Source organism: Mchenga conophoros, linkage group LG22 (assembly GCF_057382185.1).
Source record: "Mchenga conophoros isolate Kocher_MC1m ecotype Shallow Benthic linkage group LG22, M_conophoros_male_GT1.1, whole genome shotgun sequence".
Classification (NCBI taxonomy): domain Eukaryota; kingdom Metazoa; phylum Chordata; class Actinopteri; order Cichliformes; family Cichlidae; genus Mchenga; species Mchenga conophoros.
The window spans coordinates 38178513-38200467 of NC_140546.1; the positions used below are offsets into that span (position 1 = coordinate 38178513).

Sequence of the window (21955 nt, forward strand, 5' to 3'; positions counted from 1 at the left end):
TGTTTCCACAATTTATTTTATTTTTAAACTCGGGAAGGATGTTCCGGTTCCTCTTAGCTTTAACTTGAAACGCTGTGGGGAAGATATTTCCAGACGGACCAAGTGCGTTTCCTGTTGTCCGTGAAGATATAATATCCCGTCAACAAACAGCACCAAACCATACTGGAACATCGTTTTGTCACGGATTTAATTTTGTGTAAAGCTTCCATACAAACGTCTCTCCTCAGGTTGGCAGGGACAAAGTAGTGACGTTACACGGCTGTGGCTGGCATGCGTGGGCATTCTAGCGTGTAAAGTTACCGAGGATGTGGAGGACAGGTCCTGGTCCGAGTCTGAGGAGGGCAGCCAGACTCTGTTCCAGCACCCCACCTAAAGCTTCTCACACAAACAAACTTCGACCCCACGCCGAGAAGCAGAGGCGCAGACGAGTGCGGGAGGAGGGCATCCTATCGAGTCAGCATGGTGTAAGTTAGAGGGAGGCAAAGCACTAAGGCTAAAGCTCTCTGCCAAATCCCCCAAGGAAAGAGTACTAGTGCGTTTGTGTGTATTTTTACAGATATACTGGCATCGTTGTATCGATAATAATAATGTAATAGTTTAATGCTGCACTCATTAGTTACCTCTGCCTCCCATTCTACTTTTAAATACTCTAGGAACAACAAGTAGGCCTGCAGAGCGAGAGCGAAGTGCTCTAATAGGGTGATATGGTACTACAAGGTCATTAAGATAAGATGGGGCCTGATTATTTAAGACCTTGTATGTGAGGAACAGGATTTTGAATTCTGGATTTAACAGGAAGCCAAAACAGGAGAAATCTGCTCTCTCTTTCTAGTCCCTGTCAGGACTCTTGCTGCAGCATTTTGGATCAGCTGAAGGCTTTTCAGGGAGTTTTTAGGACTTCCTGATAATAATGAATTACAGTCGTCCAGCCTGGAAGTAATAAATGCATGAACTAGTTTTTCAGCGTCACTCTGAGACAGGATATTTCTAACTTTAGAGATGTTGCACAAATGGAAGAACGCAGTCTTACATATTTGTTTAATATGTGCATTGAAGGACATGTCCTGGTCAAAAATGACTCCAAGGTTCCTCACAGCGTTACTGGAGGCCGAGGTAATGCCATCCAGAGTAAGAATCTGCTTAGATACCATATTTCTAAGCTTTTCAGGGCCGAGTACAATAACCTCAGTTTGATCTGAATTAAGAAGCAGAAAGTTAGAGGCCATCCAGGTCTTTATGTCTTTAAATGATGCTTTCATTTATTAAAGTTATTCAAACCTGCACAGCCATGTGTGAAATCAGTGGCTGCTTGTGCTGGAAAATCTGTCCAATGTGTCTGAATGGAAACAATCATGCAAAGCAGAGTGGGCTAAAATTCCTCCACAGTGATGTGAAAGAGTCCTTGGCTGTTAACTCAAACACTCGATTGGACGTCTTGAGGGTAGCACTACCAGTTATTGGGTTTAGGGGACAATTACTTTACACACTGTTGTGTTTCAACCGTGTTGACTTGTGACTTGTTCAGTGCTGTGCTAATGCACTCCATGATGTCATAAATATAGTTATGAGAGATACGATAGCTGAAGCTGCCAGTCAGACACGCTCTGATGTTTCTGTTTGCAGAGTGCTGAAGGTAAAGCAGTAAAGTGGAGTGAGAAGCAGAAGATTGCTTACACTGCTCCTACACCTCCTGGGGCAAAGAAAGGTGACTCTCCTTTCGATACGGTCTCTCAATCACACCACCACACAGTACTGACCCACACATATGGTTCTTACACACACACTGGACTTTCTGGACTTTGGTTTTGCACAACACTGGTCACTATATTCTTCATTTCCGGTTAATACTTGTACAGCTGCTGTTATTGTGTGTATATTTATTTATATTTAGATTCCTTCATACATTCTTATATAGTTCTATATTGTGTATTTTGTTGTACAGTTATTTTATTTTCAACTTTAATTTATATATTTTATCTTATTCTTTCCCAGTTAAATTTACCCTTCATTCTAATTTGTGTTGTACAGTTATTTCATTTTTAACCTTAATTTATATTTTATTCCTTCCTAGTTAAATTTACCCTTTTTAATTTTTCATATTTATTTCCTATCTTATTCATAGCCTTTTCCTTTTTTGTTTTCTTTAGGTCACGAGCAGTTGTCCAAGCATTTCACTACATATCGTACTGTGTATGACTGTGTACGTGACAAATAAAATTTGAATTTGATTTGAATTTGATTCCTGTAACCTCTGCTGGCTCGGCTGTCTCTTCTCCTCACAGGCTCTGAAAGTCCTTCTTCTTTTTCCCTGCAGACACTAGCTTACCGTTCCCATCGTGTTACAGTCCAGAGTATGTGGAGTCCAGCTGGTATCAGTGGTGGGAGAAAGAGGGATTCTTCAGTCCTGAGCAACATGTAAACATGTGAACTTGTTAAATCATTACTGTTGCAGTTAAAATGAATTCACTTTAATGCAGTTTTTTTGCAGTTTCTATGAAACAAACTGAGTAAGTGGTTAATCAGCTAAGCTTTAATACTAATGCTAATAATAGCAAATAAATACTTTTTATTTAGTGATGCAGAAAATGGATGAACTGTTTGAGAGCACTGATCAGAAAACATACATTTGTATTTGTCACAGACAGTTACTTCTACTTTGGTCATATTTTCAGGCGTCCAAAGTGACCTTTATGTCCTTTCTGACCTTGTCCTGCCAGCAGTGCGCTCTTTATTTGCTGTAAAGCAGTTTGTTTTTTCTACAATAATTATTTTTATTGTAGAAAAAATATTGCTTTGCTTCTTCTGTTCCTTTGACAGGAGAAGGCAGGTTGCTGTGATGTCCTCCTGTGTTGTTTTTGTTTTTCTCTCGGCAGGTGATGAAGCAGATTTTCAGTGGGTTTTTTTCTCCCTCCCTCTTCATCTCGAGTTTTTCCTCCTCTTCTCCCCAACTTCTCTGTCCCTCATCTTTCCCGTCCCTCAGTCCTGTCCGTTCTAATTGCAATAACTTAAAATAAATAAATAATAATAATAAAGGTCGAATAAAATATGACAATCATGTGGTAAAAGCCATAACGATCTATTTGGGAAAATAAATCTGTTGTGCATTTTTCTGGGCCTTCAGAGGATCATTGTGATTGTGAAAACAGAAAAGTGCGTCTTCCTGAGATGTGATCACACTGCAAGCCTGACCACCTCAGATTTGGTCAGAGTGATCTGATTGTATTCAAGTTATCCAGGTAAAGGTGGCACGACGAGGAGCAAAAGAGACTTCACTCAGTCTCAAAGGTCCACCTTAATGTTCAGTTTCATTTGAATCTGAACATGTTTTTTTAATCCTTAGAAGTCAAGTCAATATTTTCAATAATTACAAAGTATACGTTACTAAAGCACGAGCAACAGCACTACGAGATATTTGATTACAGCAAAGGAAAAAGTTGTTCTGTAGAGCGAGTGTGCACACATGCACGCCAGTAACGTGTTTCCCTTCCTGCTCTCAGGAACGGCTGCCCCACGCTGGGGATCGGACCTTCTCTCTGTGTATTCCTCCACCAAACGTGACTGGTACTCTGCACCTGGGCCACGCTCTGACAGTAGCTGTAGAGGATGCGCTGGTTCGATGGTAACTATCAACAGCAGAGCAGCATGTTGTCTTTGTTCTCTGAGCTCACGTGTTGATGGTTTGTATCCATCAGGAGACGGATGCAGGGCTGCAGAGTGCTGTGGGTGCCTGGATGTGACCATGCAGGTATCGCAACGCAGGTACGCGTGATGACGGTTTGGCTCACATGTTCTCAGGTGTCCCTCAGAGTAACATCAAAATATGGAAACACATTTGTATCATGATTGTGGCACATGCTCAGTGCTGAGAGTGTCGATGTGCTCGTGTTTTAGACGGTGGTGGAGAGGAGACTGCTGAGGCAAACAGGGAAGCACAGACGAGACTTTACGAGGGACGAGTTTCTGGAGGAGGTGTGGAAGTGGAAGAATGAGTGAGTCTTCACATCTGGACTTCTGAACACATCTGCTGTGTGGCCTGCACGGTGTTTGCTGAGTTTTGAGCCTCTGTTGCAGGAAAGGAGACGAGATCTACCACCAGCTGAGGAAGCTTGGAGCTTCTCTGGACTGGAGCAGAGCCTGTTTCACCATGGACCCAGTAAGAGTGGAGTCACACATGTTCCTTACTCTGCGATTCAACGTGTTGATGGAGTTTTACGTATGAAACCATCCCAGAAAGATGATCTCAACCATCCTAACGAGCTGATTTATGAAACTGTACAAATAACTGCAGCAGCGGTACAAAGAGAGACGAATATGAAACTGTGGTGCGATGTAAGCACATACACCACATACACACGATGGGTAGAGATGATAAGTCATTCCCAGCGTCCCTGTTTCCAGTAAGGCAGATTTATTTATTTGTAGCCATCTCTGCCTCCTCACCACGGCACACGCAGGCTCGTCTAAACGAGAAATCGCACCATCCTGTGGCCTCTCCAGGAAAATGAAAGTGCCGTAAGAATTGCAGAGTGAAACACTGAAGCTGAGCTGTAAAGCTGCAGGGGTGAATGGGGCAAAGCACCTTCAACTGTTTATCCTGCTTTTGTGATTTGATTTCAGGGTTTTAGCAGAGCTGTAACTGCAGCGTTTGTCCGACTGTGTGACTCTGGTCTAATTTATCGCTCAGAGGGTTTGGTCAGCTGGAGCTGTGCCCTGGAATCTGCCATCTCTGACATAGAGGTGAGACAGCTTTACATAAATGGATAGCAAATGCAACAAGTGGACAGAATAATAGAGACAGTAATGTGTCTTCTCCCCAACCTAAAGTTACTCGTATCCAGGGGTCCAGACAGCTTTCAGATTGATTAACAACTTGTATATAAGTGGCTTTTTTATATAAGAACGTGTACAAGGTTTGACTTTGCTTGTTCCTTAGCACATGGACGTTAATGTCATATCTAAAACTAAAGGTTATGGGAAGAACTCAGAGACCATGTGTGTGCTGAAAACGGTACCAAACCTGCTCTTTGCCTCCACGTGAACAATAAAACCTTCAGCATGTGTTTGCATGTCTAATGCTACAGTCTGATAATGTGGAGCTCACATGAGCACTCGCTGTACGCTTTTTAGATGAGCTACAGAGCAGAGTGTGCCTCTGATATAATATCACTTGAACTCATCATCAGGTGGACTCGAAGGAGCTCTCCGGCCGGACCATGTTGTCTGTTCCTGGCTATGAACACAAGGTGGAGTTTGGATCGATGCTGAGCTTTGCGTACCCCGTAGAAGGCCACGGTGCGTGTCGGGACCATCCTGGGACATGGTGTGTCCTGTGTTTTGTACATTGATCCTCTTCTCTGTATTTTAGACACCGAGGTGGTGGTGTCCACCACCCGTCCAGAGACTATGCTGGGAGACGTGGCCATAGCTGTTCACCCTGATGATCCTCGATACCAGGCCAGTTGTTTATGTTAGAGACTCTGGGAGTGTCTCAGTGGGAGTGTTTGACAATATTTCAGGACAAGCGACAATAAACAGTACAGATCTCCTACACCGCTCAGTGTGTTGTAACATCAGTGAGCTGAAAACACGACGACTGATTTAAATGACCTCCTCAACATGTCCTGAAGGTCTCCAGAGGCCTGCTAATGAACTAATCGTGTGATTCAGGTGTGTTGACCCAGGGTGAGATCTAAACCTGCAGGACGCCGGCCCTCGAGGCCTGCACTACAGCATCAGGAAGCCTGGAGGCCAAATGGATGAACTGCAGGCTGGAAGAGTGGATACCACGTGAGCAGCGTGACGCTTGTTTAACGGAGCGTGTCTTTGCTTCTTCCAGACTGTTCATGGGAAGCACTGCAGACATCCTTTCACCGACAGACTGTTACCCATCATCACTGATTCTATGGTGGACGTGGAGCTTGGAACTGGTGACGACCACACCTGACACCTGACGTGACACTGTTCCTGTGGATGTGTTCAGCCCTCTGACCCGTGGTATCCGCCCACTTCCTGTTTGTCTTTTGCAGGTGCAGTGAAGGTGACTCCTGCTCATGACCACACAGACTTTGTCCTCTCACAGAGACACTCACTTCCACGCCTGACTGTGATTGCTGGCGATGGGACGATGACAGGGTCCTGTGGACAGTGGCTGGAGGTGCTGTGTTACCTGTTTGTATACGTGTGTGAGTTTGTTGTGTGTCTTTGGGTTTCACTGTTCTTTTTCTTTGTGAAGGGAGTGAAGCGTTTTGATGCCAGACAGCTGGTTGTGGATGCTCTGGTTGAGAAAAGACTGTTCAGAGGAAGAAAAGCTCATGCCATGAGTTTACCCGTCTGCAGGTACAGCAGCGCATGCACGCTCAACGTCTGAGTGTTTGCTCTAAAGGATGGACCGTGTTGTGTGCAGAGTCTTTTCATTAGAGCGTTTTGTGCCAGCTGACACCATAGTACAGAGTTTGAACTGGTTTTTGTGTCGGTGCATCGATTAAAGGGAAAGCCTGAATGCTTGATCCCTCGCAGTGACCAGCTCAGAGGGCTCGGTTTTGCTTTTGGGGAATTTTGCCGTCGTGGGTTAGCTCCACTTGTCCCCTCGGAGCAGAGGTCGGTAATTAATTTCCCACAAAGCCACATGAGAAGCTGGGACTGCTGTGAGGGGCGCACGAATATATCCTGATCTCTTTATATGAAGCTTATTAGCCCTCAGTCTCTCACGTGGTCCCGGACCCCAAATCAGTACAAAGCTGTCTATATGAGAACCTTATGATCACAGTTAATTCATCCATAGGACAGCAGGGGGCACTGCAGGACTTGATGCAGAGTAAACAGTAGAAATTGTAATGGTCTACATCAGGGGTGTCCAACTCCAGGCCTCGTGTCCTGCAGGTTGAGATGTGTCCTTGATCCAACTCGGCTGATTTAAATGACCTCCTCAACATGTCCTGCAGTTCTCCAGAGGCCTGCTAATGAACTAATCGTGTGATTCAGGTGTGTTGACCCAGGGTGAGATCTAAAACCTGCAGGATGCCGGCCCTCGAGGCCTGAAGGTCCCACCTCTTGTCAATATAGTCTCCAGATCTCGCCTATCAGGGATTTTGGACCAGTATAATAGCCACTACTCTTCATCACCATCATCAAAACACCAAATCAGAGAATTTGTTTAATTTTTTTAAAGGAGCGCTTCCACAGCTTTCCCATGACTTGAAATAATGCCAATGCGCACTGAAGTAGTTCTTTTTATGCCTTTCTTTCCTTTAATTTGTCACCTGTCTATAGCTTTGCTCGATCAGCCAAGAAAAACATTCAGTCCTCTTCAGAATAAATTGTTTAATTGTTTAAACAAGTGAAGAGCACAGCTGTCTGCCTCTTTACTTTATATCCATCACCAGATTTTTGAATGCTTCGCTTGTTTCCATGTACAAAGTCTTCAGTTTTATTTATACAGTCGCCTCAAGGTGTTTTATATGGTAAGGTCGACCCTACAATACTACATGCAGAGAAAAACCCAACAATCATATGACCCCCTATGAGCAGCACTTTGGCGACAGTGGGAAGGAAAAACTCCCTTTTAACAGGAAGAAACCTCCGACAGAACCAGGCTCAGGGAGGGGCGGGGCCATCTGCTGCGATTGGTTGGGGTGAGAGAAGGAAGACAGGATAAAGACATGCTGTGGAAGAGAGACAGAGGTTAATAACAGATATGATTCAATGCAGAGAGGTCTGTTAACACATAGTGAGTGAGAAAGGTGACTGGAAAGGAAAAACCCAATGCATCATGGGAATCCCCCGGCAGCCTACGTCTATTGCAGCATAACTAAGGGAGGATTCAGGGTCACCTGGTCCAGCTCTAACTATATGCTTTAGCAAAAAGGAAAGTTTTAAGCCTAATCTTGAAAGTAGAGATAGTGTCTGTCTCCTGAATCCAAACTGGAAGCTGGTTCCACAGAAGAGGGGCCTGAAAACTGAAGGCTCTGCCTCCCATTCTACTTTTAAATACTCTAGGAACAACAAGTAGGCCTGCAGAGTGAGAGCGAAGTGCTCTAATAGGGTGATATGGTACTACAAGGTCATTAAGATGAGATGGGGCCTGATTATTATTTATTTTTCCTGCTCATTTGCAGATGTTCTTCTTTGTGGTTTCTCTTTCCTGATTCTTTTTTCCACTCTCCTCTCTGTTTTAGCCGCTCAGGAGACATCATTGAACCTCTTCTAAGAAACCAATGGTTTGTCCGGTGTGATGTAATGGCAAAAAAAGCTGTGCAGGTCAGTTTACAGCTGTATCGATTCCATGACTTGCTTTCAAAAGTAAAATTTGTGAAAAAGTTCCCGGGTCACTATCGTCACGGAGGTGTGGTCTTTCCCGGTCAGGCTGTCGAGGAAAGACGGCTGGAAATCATTCCTGAGTACTACACAAAGACGTGGAAGAACTGGCTGTCCAACATCAGGTTGTGTGGCAGCGTGTGTCGTCAGTGACATGTGTGAAATGACACCACTCTCACAATAATGCAGCTCTTGTCACAGAACATGTGGGTTGTGAACAATGTGCCTCTGTTTGCTGTGCAGTGACTGGTGCATATCCAGGCAGCTCTGGTGGGGTCATCAGATCCCTGCCTACAAAGTGATGCTTCCGAGTTATGAGGGACAACAAGAGGTTAGTGTGTGGGAAAACTTCCAAAAACAGCACGCTTGTGTCGCCTGTGATTGACAGTTTCATGCAGAGGAACCAAAAGGACTGCACAGAGTTTGTAGATTATTTTGTGAATTATCTGATAATCCCTACATTGTACACCAGTGTCAGTCTGTTCCAGTCTGCTGTGTGTGTGTGTGTGTGTGTGTGTGTGTGTGTGTGTGTGTGTGTGTGTGTGCGTGCAGGAGCAGTGGGTTTGGGGACGCAGCGAGGACGAGGCCCGTCAGAGAGCTGCTGTCAAATATGGATTGAAGCCAGATGCCGTCACATTGACTCGGGGTGACTCACCTCCCTCCTGACCTTTAACCTGCTGCTGTATCTACACATTGTTACCTTATTGTGTGAATGCCGTGAGGCGTTCACACTATTGTGTTCCTGTTTCTCTTTAAACTTTATTATTATTCTAAAATTTATCAATTTTTTGCTGCTGAACTAGTCCCTCAGTTTTCAGCCGATTTTCACCAATCAAACTTTAAATTGTTCTGCTCTTTCTGCTGAAGCGTGATATATCTTTTGGTGCTCATAACTCTTGTACTTTTTGAGATATTAAGCTTTTTACACCTTTTTTTTTTGGCCCATTTTGCTGGATGGGACCACATTATCAGTGTGATCACCAGTTTGGTTTGCCGGGCCGAGCCGTGTTTTAGCTCAGTGAGATGAGCAGCTGTTCTCCGAGCGAGGCCCGGGTTCGAATCCCGCTTATGACATAAGAAGCTTCAGTTAACACTTCAATTTTTTAAACTCTTTTCAACACAAATTTCAGCTTCTTCACCTCTTTTCAGCAGACAGTTCTCCTCCTGCTGTTTTCAGATTCCACTACATGCCATTTACGCTGCATTTTTGCAGGAAATGCAACTTTTTCTAGTTATTTGTTGCTGTTGTTTTTTCTGTAAACCACTAATATGACTGTGCTACTGCCGGCTAAATGACGAGGACAAGGATTCGCTGATCTAATGAGACGGGTCTGAACATGTTCATGATTATTACACACTGCTGTGTAAAAGTATTAGTTGCCTACTTGATAGTTTGGTAGGTTTTTTGGTGCATGTCTGTCACACGTTTCAGGTTGTGAAGCAGGTTTTATGTCAGGCTAAGATAACCAGCAGGCTTCAGACTCCAAACGCCTGCTGCCACCCTCGCTGTAGGAACTTGAGTGTTGTGTTGCTAATGAGTCGTTCACACTGAGCCAGTCTTCTTTGTAGAATTATTTCAAGTCGGCTACATTGAGGGTGTTTTTGTGAGGCGACCCTTCCTGTTCTTGTCAGCAGTGGTTTCCTCCTCGAACTCTCCCGTGGAGGCCATGTTTGCTCTCATTCAGGTTGTTGAATCGCGAGCTCTGACCTTAACTGAGACGACCGAGGTCTTCTTTTGATGTTCTAGCTTCTTCTGTGACCTCCCGGATGAGTCGTCGGTGCACTCTGAGTAATTTTGTCAGACTGGTCGCTCCTGTGAAGGTTCGCACTGCTTTCTCCATGTGTGGATGACTGATGGTAAATGCCTCTGTACTCGTGTCGGAGTTACAGATGTCAGTGGTTGGATCTCAGTGTGCTGGTTTTTGACATCTTCTGGCTTACTTCACTTTGTCTGCCTTTCTTAGTTGAACAGCTGGGTTTGGATAGCTTTTTCTCCTGTATAAATTTAAAAACAGTCTTTTTTTAAGTTTACTTATTTTTGTCTAATATAAAACTGTTTGATGATCTGAAACGTGTGACAAAAATGGTAATGGGTCCAGTTAGTGGTTTACTGAGCTGGACTGTTGATGTTGAGATAAACTGAAAGGATGTGAGGTGTGTCAGAATTCAGCTACATTGTTCCCTGTTTCAGACCCAGATGTCTTGGATACATGGTTTTCCTCTGCGCTCTTTCCCTTTGCCATGCTTGGCTGGCCAGATCAGGTACTGGACTTCCTCTGACTGAATGTAAAAAGAAGCAACCCTCATCCCTAACCCACCCACTCTTTCCACAGACCGCTGACCTGCAGCAGTTTTACCCTAACTCTGTCCTGGAGACGGGCAGTGACCTCATCTTTTTCTGGGTTGCCAGGATGGTGATGCTTGGAACAGAGCTGACCGGGCAGCTACCCTTTAAACAGGTTACTTATAATAATGAGAAAATGGACTACAGCCTCAGCATATCCTGTTATTTTATTTTTGTCTCTCATCCCGTTTCCTTCCTGTCTCTTAGGTCCTGTTTCATTCACTAGTGAGAGATAAATATGGCAGAAAAATGAGTAAATCTCTGGGAAATGTCATCGACCCCTTAGACGTTATACACGGAGTCTCTTTGGAGGTAAAAAGGCCGTAATGACTGTCTGACATCCGTCTCACTCAGTGAAGAGCCCCGGCATCTTTAAACTAGTGTCAGAAACATCATGTTAGCGTCTGTTTTGTTGTTACGCTCTATTTTAAGGAAATTTGCTCATTCTAGACGTCTTAAAGAAAAGCAGTTATTGATTTGTCTTTACTGCTACAGCGCGGTGTAGAGAGCTAACAACAGCTGGCGAAAGATTGCATTTTTATTTTGTCTCACAGCCTCTGAGTTGCTGAGAAGATGCATAGCAGAGTTGTAAGCAGTACAGCTGTCACCGCGGCACAGCCGTCTGCTCTTCACTTTAAACGATGTGGTTTCCTCCATCCTCTTAGAGACTTCAAGGAAAAGTGAAGGAGGGGAACCTGGATCCGAGGGAGCAGCTGGTTGCAATGGAAGCACAGGTCAGCTCCCCTCCCTCCCGACTCGTTCTTTCTCTTTATTCCCACTCTTATCTGTCTGCTACATCTGCTTCCCCACAGAGGAAGGACTTCCCCGCGGGGATCCCAGAGTGTGGGACTGATGCTCTGCGCTTTGCCCTTTGCTCTCACAAAATGCAGGGTGAGTGAGTCCCTCCTCTGACGGGAAGCAATTTGTCAGAGCGAATGAATGTGGAAGACAGCGTCACAGGAAAGAAGATGTGATGCATATGTTCACTAGAGTTAAAAGTGACTGCATAACATATTATTGATCCCTGTTTCACATAAAAGCCAGCCGTCATTACAACACAGAAGGTTAAAACCATCTCGGGTACCTTCAAGTAGCTTATGAGATGTTATCAGGGTGATAACATCTCATCTTTCATCACAGTCAGAGGTTCCTAACTTGTAACTAACTGCTGGGGAGCAGAACAATCAAACAAGTGATCCATGTTAGACCGGTGGGCTGCTGCTTTGTCTTTTTACTGTGTGTAACGTTTTCACTTTTGCCTGTTGTCAGGAGAAGACATCAGTCTGTCTGTCGCTCAGGTTCTGAGCTGCAGACACTTCTGTAATAAGATGTGGCAGACCTTAAGGTTCACATTGGGAGTGCTGAGTGAGAACGGAGCAACACTGGAAACTATAGCAAAGGTACAGCAAGAACGATGTCAGACGATTTGGAACGCTTCTTCTTACCTTATAGACTTGTTGTTGTTTGAAAAAGGCTGTGTGTGTGTGTGGCGTTTTGTTTTTTGAAGGACTGAGCCTACATATCAGAGTATGAGCACTGAGCTGTGTTGAATGTAACACAAGTGTAAAAAGAGAGGAAAGTGTTTTTGTACAAAGGCTGTCAGAGGTTCTCTATAGCAAGGGAAAGAAGTTTGTCCCTCATAAACACAGAGTCCTGGGCGTCTCCACGGTCCTGTCAAAACATAGAAGCAGACTAATACAACAACACTGGCTGCCTCGCACAGAGTGATCAGGTCAGCTGACCAGTTACCATGGAGCTCTCTGACTCAATTATCTATCTGCTGATCCTAAAAGATCTTTTTTTGGTTTTTTTTCATTGAGTCGGATCCAAAGCTGGAGGAAACTCGTTGTTGTTCTTCACAACACAGGGACCAAACATGCACACCAAGAGAAATACACCAGGTTAAAATGAACTACAGTTCTTCTCAAATATCAAAATGCATCATGACAGCTTTGTTTTAACGGCGTGGACACTGAGGCTACGTCCACACTAATGCCTTTGAAAACTCAGTTTTCTCTACGGTTTGGCCTCCCGTCCACACTGAGACGCGGCGCAGTGTGGACACTCGAAAACGATGACGCATGTTGGTCATGTGATGCAGTCATGTGACCAATTCAACAAAGATAGCGGAGGGCATTATACAGCAGTTGTTTTGATTGCTCTCAATTTTGACAGCCCTAAAAAAAGATGAATATCAGATAGCTTTTCTTCAAATTCTTTAGTTCTCACTCGTTTTTGCGCAGGACTGCACGTAAGCGTTTTGGGCCGTTTCAATGTGGATGCACAACTGTGAAAACGGCTGAAAACGAGTGTTTTCAGACAAAAACGCCGTTTTCAAATCTATCCGGGCGAGTGTGGACGTAGTCTGAGCACGACACGCTGACTCCCCACTCCCACTTTACAAACAGCTGTGCCGTCTCTCAGAGGTTTGAGGTGTGGGAAATCTTGTGTGTTTGTGCCTGTTTCACACACTGTTTGACAGCGTGGAGGAAAAGACATCTGAAAAATGTTTACTTTTATCATCTTCTTCTAATCTGGCATCATAAACTTGACTGTGTACACTGGAAGCGCCTCGTTCACAGTGTTTGCCTCTGCAGACAGCTCCTCTGAGCAGCATGGACCGCTGGATCTGCTCCAGACTACACAGCACGGTTGGGCAGTGTGAGCAGGCCTTTGAAGCTTATGAGCTCCACAGCGTCACGTCTGCCCTGTACTCCTTCTGGGTCCACAGCCTGTGTGATATTTACATGGTGAGGAGCACAACTGTCCCAGGACATGCGTAGACTTTGATCATCCCAACAGACCAGATAAGAGGGTTTCCTTTGTATCTCCACTGATCTTCTTACTGCTCTGTCTAAAAAAAAAAAGAGAGAAGGTGATATATTTATCTGGTTTCTCCATGGAAACGTGGAGGCTCAAAGCTTAATGCAAAGAGATTAACCTAATTAAGACTAAAGTGTTAGCGCTAAGCCAGCAGTTAGCCCAGCACTGAATGAGCTGCTGTCACTTTGCTCTGTGTGTATTTGCAGGAGTATATAAAGCCTCTGCTGACCCAGCAGGACCAGGAAGTCGTCCTCACAACCGACGCAGAGCACAGTGGTGACGCGAGGCAGGCGGCCATCGCTGTTCTCTATCACTGTGTGTCTGTGTCCTTGGCCCTGCTCTCCCCCTTCATGCCGTTCATCACTGAGGAGCTGTGGCAGAGACTTCAGCCGTTTGCACCCGAAGCTGCTGCACAAACCAGCCTGTGTTTACAGCCGTACCCCCGCTCCGCTCAGTTGGTAGGGCTTTCTGAGGTTTTCGAGTGTTTGTAGCCCCCAGGAAAGCACCTTCTTGTCTTAAATAACGCTAAAAACAACCCTGCTAATGTGCATTGATATCTGGATTTAGGAAAATTCCAAATTTCTACCAATCTCAAGTTATTCCAGTCAGAGTAAACCAAGTACCAGCTTGGCAGAAACCTCTCCTGTCAGAGATGACGAGCAGAGACGGATCCAAACATGTTCAGGCAAACTTGAGACACTAAAACTCACAGCAAGCAGAAGGAAACAGAACACGACTGTTGTTGCTTATTAGGTGAGCTTCACCCAGAGACATTTACTGTAATTATAGTGTAATTCAAGATTTTAATAATATTTCAGTGACAGATATCACTGGAGAAGCAGATAATATTGATCACACTGCCCAGTTTGTACGCCCACAGACTGAGGGACAGTAAATAAGGTCCAGCTGACAACAGCCATAATCTTGAGGCTGTAAGATCAACTCTCCACAATAACATAGATTAGATGATCTTATATTGATAGCAGGAAATAAACTCTCTGAACGTTTGGGAAAGAGAGAGTTCACCAGTAATTACTCCTGAAGGTTTAAATGTCTGTCCATCCCTCTACTGGCACTAATCTAATCAGCTACTGAGCCTCCTCCCAGAACACCCAAGCCTGGTGTGGCCAAATACTTCATCTGGCTCTTTTGGATTTGGAAGAGGAGCAGCTCGACTCTGAGCCCCTCACCAAGATCCTCACCCTCTCCTTAAGGCTGAACCCAGGATTGCTCTCATCTCATTATTTTGGTCATTACCCAAAGCTCCTGATCATAGGTGAGGGTATGAATGTAGACGGACCAGCAACACCTTTGCTTTCACAGTTGGCTCTTTCTGAATGTGAGTGTGTCACCACAATACAACAGACCAGTTCAGAGTGCACTGTCACTCCTGCTCTCCTTACTTAAATCGTCACAGTGAGCACTCCGCCCTTCTCTAAGGACCGTGGTCTTGGACTTCAATTTCAATTTCAATTTCAATTTCAATTTTATTTATATAGCGCCAAATCACAACAAAAGTCGCCTCAAGGCGCTTCATAGATACAGAGAAAAACCCAACAATCATATGACCCCCTATGAGCAAGCACTTTGGCGACAGTGGGAAGGAAAAACTCCCTTTTAACAGGAAGAAACCTCCGGCAGAACCAGGCTCAGGGAGGGGCGGCCATCTGCTGCGACCGGTTGGGGTGAGAGAAGGAAGACAGGATAAAGACATGCTGTGGAAGAGAGACAGAGGTTAATAACAGATATGATTCAATGCAGAGAGGTCTATTAATACATAGTGAGTGAGAAAGGTGACTGGAAAGGAAAAACTCAATGCATCATGGGAATCCCCCGGCAGCCTACATCTATTGCAGCATAACAAAGGGAGGATTCAGGGTCACCTGGTCCAGCCCTAACTATATGCTTTAGAAAAAAGGAAAGTTTTAAGCCTAATCTTAAAAGTAGAGATAGTGTCTGTCTCCCGAATCCAAACTGGAAGCTGGTTCCACAGAAGAGGGGCCTGAAAACTGAAGGCTCTCCCTCCCATTCTACTTTTAAATACTCTAGGAACAACAAGTAGGCCTGCAGAGCGAGAGCGGAGCGCTCTAATAGGGTGATATGGTACTACAAGGTCATTAAGATAAGATGGGGCCTGATTATTTAAGACCTTGTATGTGAGGAGCAGGATTTTGAATTCAATTCTGGATTTAACAGGAAGCCAATGAAGGGAAGCCAAAACAGGAGAAATATGCTCTCTCTTTCTAGTCCCTGTCAGGACTCTTGCTAGTGAGTTTTTTGGACATCCTGATAATAATGAATTACAGTCGTCCAGCCTGGAAGTAATAAATGCATGAACTAGTTTTTCAGCGTCACTCTGAGACAGGATATTTCTAATTTTGTAGCTAATTTTCAGCCAAGCTGCTTCAATTTCAGCTGCAAACTCTGAGAAGAAAAATTCAGCAAATAAAAATGATGAACAGAAAGAATAAATCTGATATTTTACCAACAATGTGGACCAAGCTCTAGCAACACTTGTACAGAGCCTGGATAAGCCCAATACAACGTATTCCCCTGCAATTCCCCACAGGATACCCAGAGGGATGCGGTTGAATGCCTTCTCCAAATCCACAAAGCACATGTAAACTAGTTCGGCAAACTCCCATGAAACCTCGAATATCCATGCGAGGAGGAAGAGTTGGTCCAGCAATCCACAACCACAATGAAAAGACAGACTCACACCTCCAGTACCCTGGCACAGGCCTTCCCAAAGCCTGAGGAGAGTGAATGTTGCAGAGGCGTGTCAACCAAGACAGTCCTACAACATGACCTGAAAAAGAAAAGATGAAAAAACCTATTTGTGGGACGAGCAAACGCAACTCAGTGGAGTCAGACATGCCTGCAGAGAGAAAGAGCCAAAGAGGAGGAAGCACAAACCGGGGAAAGAGAAGGTGCAAACTTGGTAACATCCAGCAGCTGCAAGTGAATGCGTGGTGATAAAAGAGAGAAAATGCTCTACTGTGGCATAACGAAGGTCACATGATCCAGCCAGAATAACAAGCTTCTAAACTTTTACTTTTTACCGAGGGTTTTCTCCACACTAACCTGGACACTGAGATGCTTTCTTAGTCCAGGACTGAAAACTGTCCCAGAGTTATTAAAAGACTCTTTACAACACTGTCCGTGGACTTCAGCTGATGTGTTAGTTCTCTAACCTCCCGGTCCTTTCCATTCTCACAGGCACACTGGCATTTTGCCGAAGAGGAAAGAGATTTCCTGCTGGTACAGGAAGTGATCCGAGTGGCCCGTTCTTTACGAGCACAGTGTGGCATAACCAAAGCAAAACCTGACAGTAAGTCAGCACAAGAAGGCATAACCATTATCACACCGACTCTTCCACTGGCAAATGCTTGAAAGCAAATATAGCAACAAAGTTACGTTTTATTACTATGCAAAAGTCTTGAGTCACCCGCGATTTCTTCACTTTTTGCCAGGAAAATGGGTGCAGCGTTTTTTCTTTTTAATATTGCACAAACTCTGACTTTATGGAGATACAGCACAGAAGTTAAAGGTTTGCAGATATTTAAAAAAAATCGCTGCACCCATTTCCCGTTTTCCCATAGGACCAGCTTTATTCTTCACAGCCTGAGCTCTCTGAGACAGCTCTCCTTAAAAGTATCTTCAGGAATAGTTCTCCAGGCTTCTTGGAGGACATTCAGAATTTTTCCTTGGATATTTCTGCCTCTTGTTCTGTTATCTGTCAGGATGATCCCACACTGCTTTGGGATCTGAGGAGGCTAGACACGCACTGTTCTGATGTGCTCTGAACAATTCAATGATTTGAACCAAAAGTTTCAGATTTGGATTTCTCTCCATCAGACACGTTTTGATCATCAGTGCACGTCTTGCATAATTTTCATGCCTCAGTTTGTTTTTTCTCGGCTTCATTAAGAACGGCTTCTTGACAGCTGCACTTCCACTGGGACCATTTCTGACAGTAGATGGACCAGTAAATAGCTGATTGTTCAGGTTTTGTTTCAGCTCTTTGCTAGTGCAGTATGTTTTGCATACTAATATATGCCAAATTTTTAACTTACAGCTTTTTTGGAATCGTCTTGTTTGTGTAAAAATACCATTTAATGCTTGTCAAACTGGTATCTTTGGTATTTTTCTTGGTATTCAAAAATGGGAACAAACTGTGTTTTTGACACTTGTAACAAAGTGCCAAAGGCTTCACTTAAAATTGGTTCTTTGCTAAGTTGCCTGTTATGTGTAGACACAACACTGGTTCTTCACTTTTCTCTCTCTTTTTTTTTTTTTTTTTTTTAAATGCGTGAATTATTCAGAGGTTCAACAAACAAACATAAAACATTCCTTTGAAAATGGTCAGGTATGAGCACTGGCCTGAATATGTGTAACAAAGTAGCCAAAACTCTGAAAGCTCCTTGAGAGCCACACTCAGCTGTGGCAGGACCTTTATTCTTTAAGAAAAGAACAAAAATGATTTCATGCTTTAATTTCTTTAAATCTCGATGGTTTCAGTGTGGGCAGTGTGTTCGCCCAGCCAGGCCGAGGTCCTCCTTCGCTTCGGGTCAGCGATTAGCACTTTAAGCCGAATCTCCGACCTTCACATCTGCTGTTCTGACAGAGGCAGTATCCCCCCGTCTGTACACTCCACTTCTCCACCCAAAACAAGCCTCGTTGGTGTGGTGGACCACACATGTCAGCTACATCTTCACGTTCAAGTACGTATCGGGCTTCTTCTGCATGAAGCAATGAACTTCATTGTTAATGAATTAACTTTGTGTGTTGGACTGACTGACAGTTTAGTCTTTCAGCATTGGGATTATCATCTGACATACTGCGAATGAAATTATTTACTCTAGGATATGAACCCAATCTGTAATGCGCAGGGTTTAATAAGTAAGGAGCAGTCAGGTTACGCTAATAACTTGATTGGTTGATCATCGCCAAGTGTGCAGTTTTGGCAGTTTGCTGGCACGAACACCATGAGCCAAGGAGATAAACATCTTGTGTGAATAGGCACATGATCAGTAGTGGGTCAACTACCCTCTTACACAGTACAGATTATAATATTAATATCTGGGAGCCGCCACCTTTGGCCTTAGAGCTGAAGAAGCTTCTCAGACGACAGGTGAAACGTCTTCAAGAAACTTAGAGAAGTCCAGTCGTTTTTCTCTCCAAGCTTCTTAGATCATCAGCAGCGCTTTCAGGTGAAGCCACTGAAGACCACGAGCTCCTCTGTACACAGACGAGTCAGAGGTGAGGGCATCTGTCCCACAGCCAAAACTGGAGTCGTGCATCGGGACAATGTACCCAAACACAGTCAAGGTGCTGCAATATCCCAGTCACAGTGTGGACCTGAACTCCATTGAAATGCTGTGACCTTATGAGAGTAGTGTATAAATAAATGCACGTAATCGACGAATATTAAATGTCATGTGACCTTTGCTTAAGCAAATCTAATAACTCTTCAGAGAAGCACACATTGTTCACGTCATGTTTGCACTGTGATGAGAATCCCATCCTGTTCCTGTTGGATGTTTTTGCAGTGGTGATGAGGATGCTGGTCATGTCTAACGTACTGTGTTGTGTCTCTCAGAGTGGAATGAACATTGAGAAACAGATCGTGCAGCTCTCTCAGCGCAGAGACAGGCTCGTCCCAAAGCTGGATCAAATCCTTGCCAGAGTCCAGTCTCCAAGCTACCTCACCAAGGTTCCTTCTCATGTCCGGGAGCAGATGGACAGTAAGGTGAAGGAGACCTGCAGCAGCTTTGTTTGTAACTGCTTCACTGTATCTGAGTCAGCTTCATGGTTTGGAGAGAGAGAATCAAAGCTCAGGGAATGGCACTGCTGTTATCGCTCTCTAACCAACAGATGGTTGTAGAGTGGTGCACTGAACATTTCAAAGACTGATGCTGAGATTTTGCTGATAAATAAAAATTACAATTTAAAATAGGAGATTATATGAAACCTCGTACATATACGTACATTCTTCCACTCAAAAACCTCGAATCCTGCTGTGGCAGAATGAGGAGCCACACACCAGCTTTGCACATTCTGGTGCTTTTTATTTGTTGCTGTTCAGCTGCCCTGCATACACCTCCACCCTCCTGTCCCAGCACCGTCCTTAAAGGGGAGGCGTGGTTTGGTGTTGGAGATCAGGTGCGTATGACACCACACTATGAACCAACTGCTCCACCTGCCCCCTGCAGCTGAGCCACACCCCCTGACAAAACAGCCCCCAAGCCCCTTTTTGAGCCATCAGTCTGCAGAACAAAAGGTAGAAAAAGGCTAGGCGTGTAGAGCAGGGGTTTCCCACAGAGACCCTTCTTTACCTGCAATAAACACCGCCTGGCACTGCTCCGTCCATTAGACCAATCTGGGGTACCCTTTTGGATGAGGTCAGTCAGTCTGGCGGTTGTACCCAGCCAGCCCCAAGAACCGCCTCAGCTCTGTTTCAGTCTTAGGCCGTGGGCAGGATGCGATGGCTGCCGTTTATCCACCTGCCCCCCAAGTGGTTCCTACTGTACCTCCCGCCGTCCAACTTCACACACATCTAAATTTTTGTGTGGGCTTAGACCAGTTTTCTTGAATCCTGTCCAACGCCTCCCACAGCTTTCTCCCAAACAGTAAATCAAAGGGAGAAAGTGGAAGAAGTTGTTCACGGCCAAACCAACAGCCGCATCCAGACTGGTTGGGTGGTGCAGACCCACTCCGCGGCTTCTGCGGAAAGCCCCGCGATGAACTGTACCACCAGCTCTACGATGCAGGCCTCAACGGGTAACCAAGCAGCTCCCAGGTTCTCCAGTATTTTTGTCCAGGACTAAGACTGGCCCCGTAGCTTCTCCCGCTGGTGGTAAAACACTGCCGCTGGCTCCTTCTGCTCTCTCTAGCCATGATCTTAGCCATCATCTGGGCCAGCATCTCAGTTGGTTGGGCTGGTTGTGGTTCCGTCGTGCTGCGGCTGGGTTTCAGCACCACTGTGACAGAATGAGGACACCAGCTTTGCACATTCTGGTACCTTTGATGTCTTAGATGTTTTTCCTCATTCACAAAGCACCAGCAGGTATTCATCTGCTCTGCACACACCGACATACACACCTCTCCCCTCCGGTCCAGGCACCATCCTTACATGGGAGGCTGGTTCACTGATGGAGATCAGGTGCACGTCAACCTCCCCTGACACCACTCCTCCACCCCTCCCCTGCAACTGAGCCGCACCCCGCCACACGTACACGGTGGATCTCCTCCTAAGCCTAGGCCACACTCAATTTTAAAATGCACAGTCATCTTAAGCTAATATGTGGCTTCCTGCTGTCGTTATGCAATCCTGTGAGATTTTGCACAGTGAAAGCAAGGAAACGCATGTAAATGCTAATGGTGTCATCAGTTGTTGTTGTGTCATTGTGCAGAGAACATTCACTCTGTGAGTTCATACTAGCACTGTATCCATCTCTGTATTTTCATATGTTCTACTCTGTGTGTGCAGGTGTCTGCTTTGGAGCAGGAACTGAAAACTGTTGAGGATCAACTGAAATTGCTGCAAGAGATGCAAACAGCAGAGTAACTGAAGCCTTCGCAGTAGCTGTGTGGACTGCTGTAGGAAAAAAGCTGCTGTTTCATTATTTATAATATTATAGTCAAAAATATGAACTTTATATTATGTAATGGAGTTATACACTGTATAAGTAGCAGTCCTGTCTGGCTCCAGGTGTTTTGAGCATAGTGGAAGCATCTGCATTTGATCTGTTGCTCTTATTCCACAAATATTGTCTTCTGTTCTGGCCTTTTAAAAACTCTGATTTTAAAATAATTTTTATGATCAACTTTTCATTTTCATTGTTTTACCATGAATGCATTTCAAATCTGAATATTGCTGTGGGAAAGCACTTTTTGAGTATATCATAATTTAGACCCCAGAAGAATCATGGAGCGAATAAAGGAGGCTAAATAACTAACATGCGAACTAAAACAGCAGTTAATCTATTGATAGAAAATAAATACATCATAGAAATTCAATTTTTATTTTTTTTTAAATACATCGATTAGAGACTAAATGTAGAAAGATAACTTGGAGTGTTCATACAGAAATTCATCCTCTTACTTTGCTATAAACAGCAGGAAGTCAGCACTCGTATCTAATGACAGAATGAAGGTTTTCCTGCACAGCTTCACCTTCTCCCAAAGAGCATGGACAAGAAGAGCGGTCTGAGTTCAAAGCTCAAGCAACACTTGGCATAAAGATCAGCTTTATTACTTCACCAACATGTTTCAGCCTGTGAGTTTCATCGGGGTCGTCAAGAACTGCCCAGATTTCACAGCCATGTTTTCCACAGGTTAACAGTCCTAGTTATGGTGGTTTTGTGTGGCTGCAGACGTTCCCTGTTTGTCTGTCATGCAGGCGGTCAGTAGCTGTGACAGTTTGCCAGAAAACAGCTTTTACCCAAATTCTGAAAACTGCCTATCCAGAAG

At 44.6% G+C, this 21955-nt stretch overlaps 1 protein-coding gene across 3 annotated transcripts; it reads left to right on the forward strand.

Moving 5' to 3' along the window:
• On the forward strand, window positions 1-21309 carry vars2 (valyl-tRNA synthetase 2, mitochondrial). 3 transcript variants are annotated; one of them, XM_085263186.1, is made up of 30 exons: window positions 1-464; window positions 1624-1705; window positions 2315-2415; window positions 3498-3619; window positions 3693-3759; window positions 3892-3989; window positions 4072-4153; window positions 4618-4737; window positions 5184-5292; window positions 5366-5454; window positions 5837-5927; window positions 6027-6154; window positions 6233-6336; window positions 8175-8256; window positions 8362-8438; window positions 8557-8644; window positions 8866-8959; window positions 10505-10575; window positions 10647-10772; window positions 10865-10969; window positions 11323-11391; window positions 11470-11548; window positions 11927-12057; window positions 12478-12558; window positions 13255-13407; window positions 13687-13938; window positions 16700-16811; window positions 18002-18204; window positions 19083-19232; window positions 20973-21309. In XM_085263186.1, the coding sequence occupies exons 1-30, from the start codon at window positions 306-308 to the stop codon at window positions 21048-21050; spliced, it is 3303 nt and encodes a 1100-aa protein (XP_085119312.1). In that variant the 5' UTR covers window positions 1-305; the 3' UTR covers window positions 21051-21309. The 3 variants fall into 3 exon arrangements, with proteins under 3 accessions (XP_085119312.1, XP_085119311.1, XP_085119310.1); XM_085263185.1 differs by lacking the exon at window positions 12478-12558 and having other exon boundaries at window positions 6-464; window positions 8872-8959; XM_085263184.1 differs by lacking the exon at window positions 12478-12558 and having other exon boundaries at window positions 8-464.
• Window positions 21310-21955: the final 646 nt, after the last annotated feature.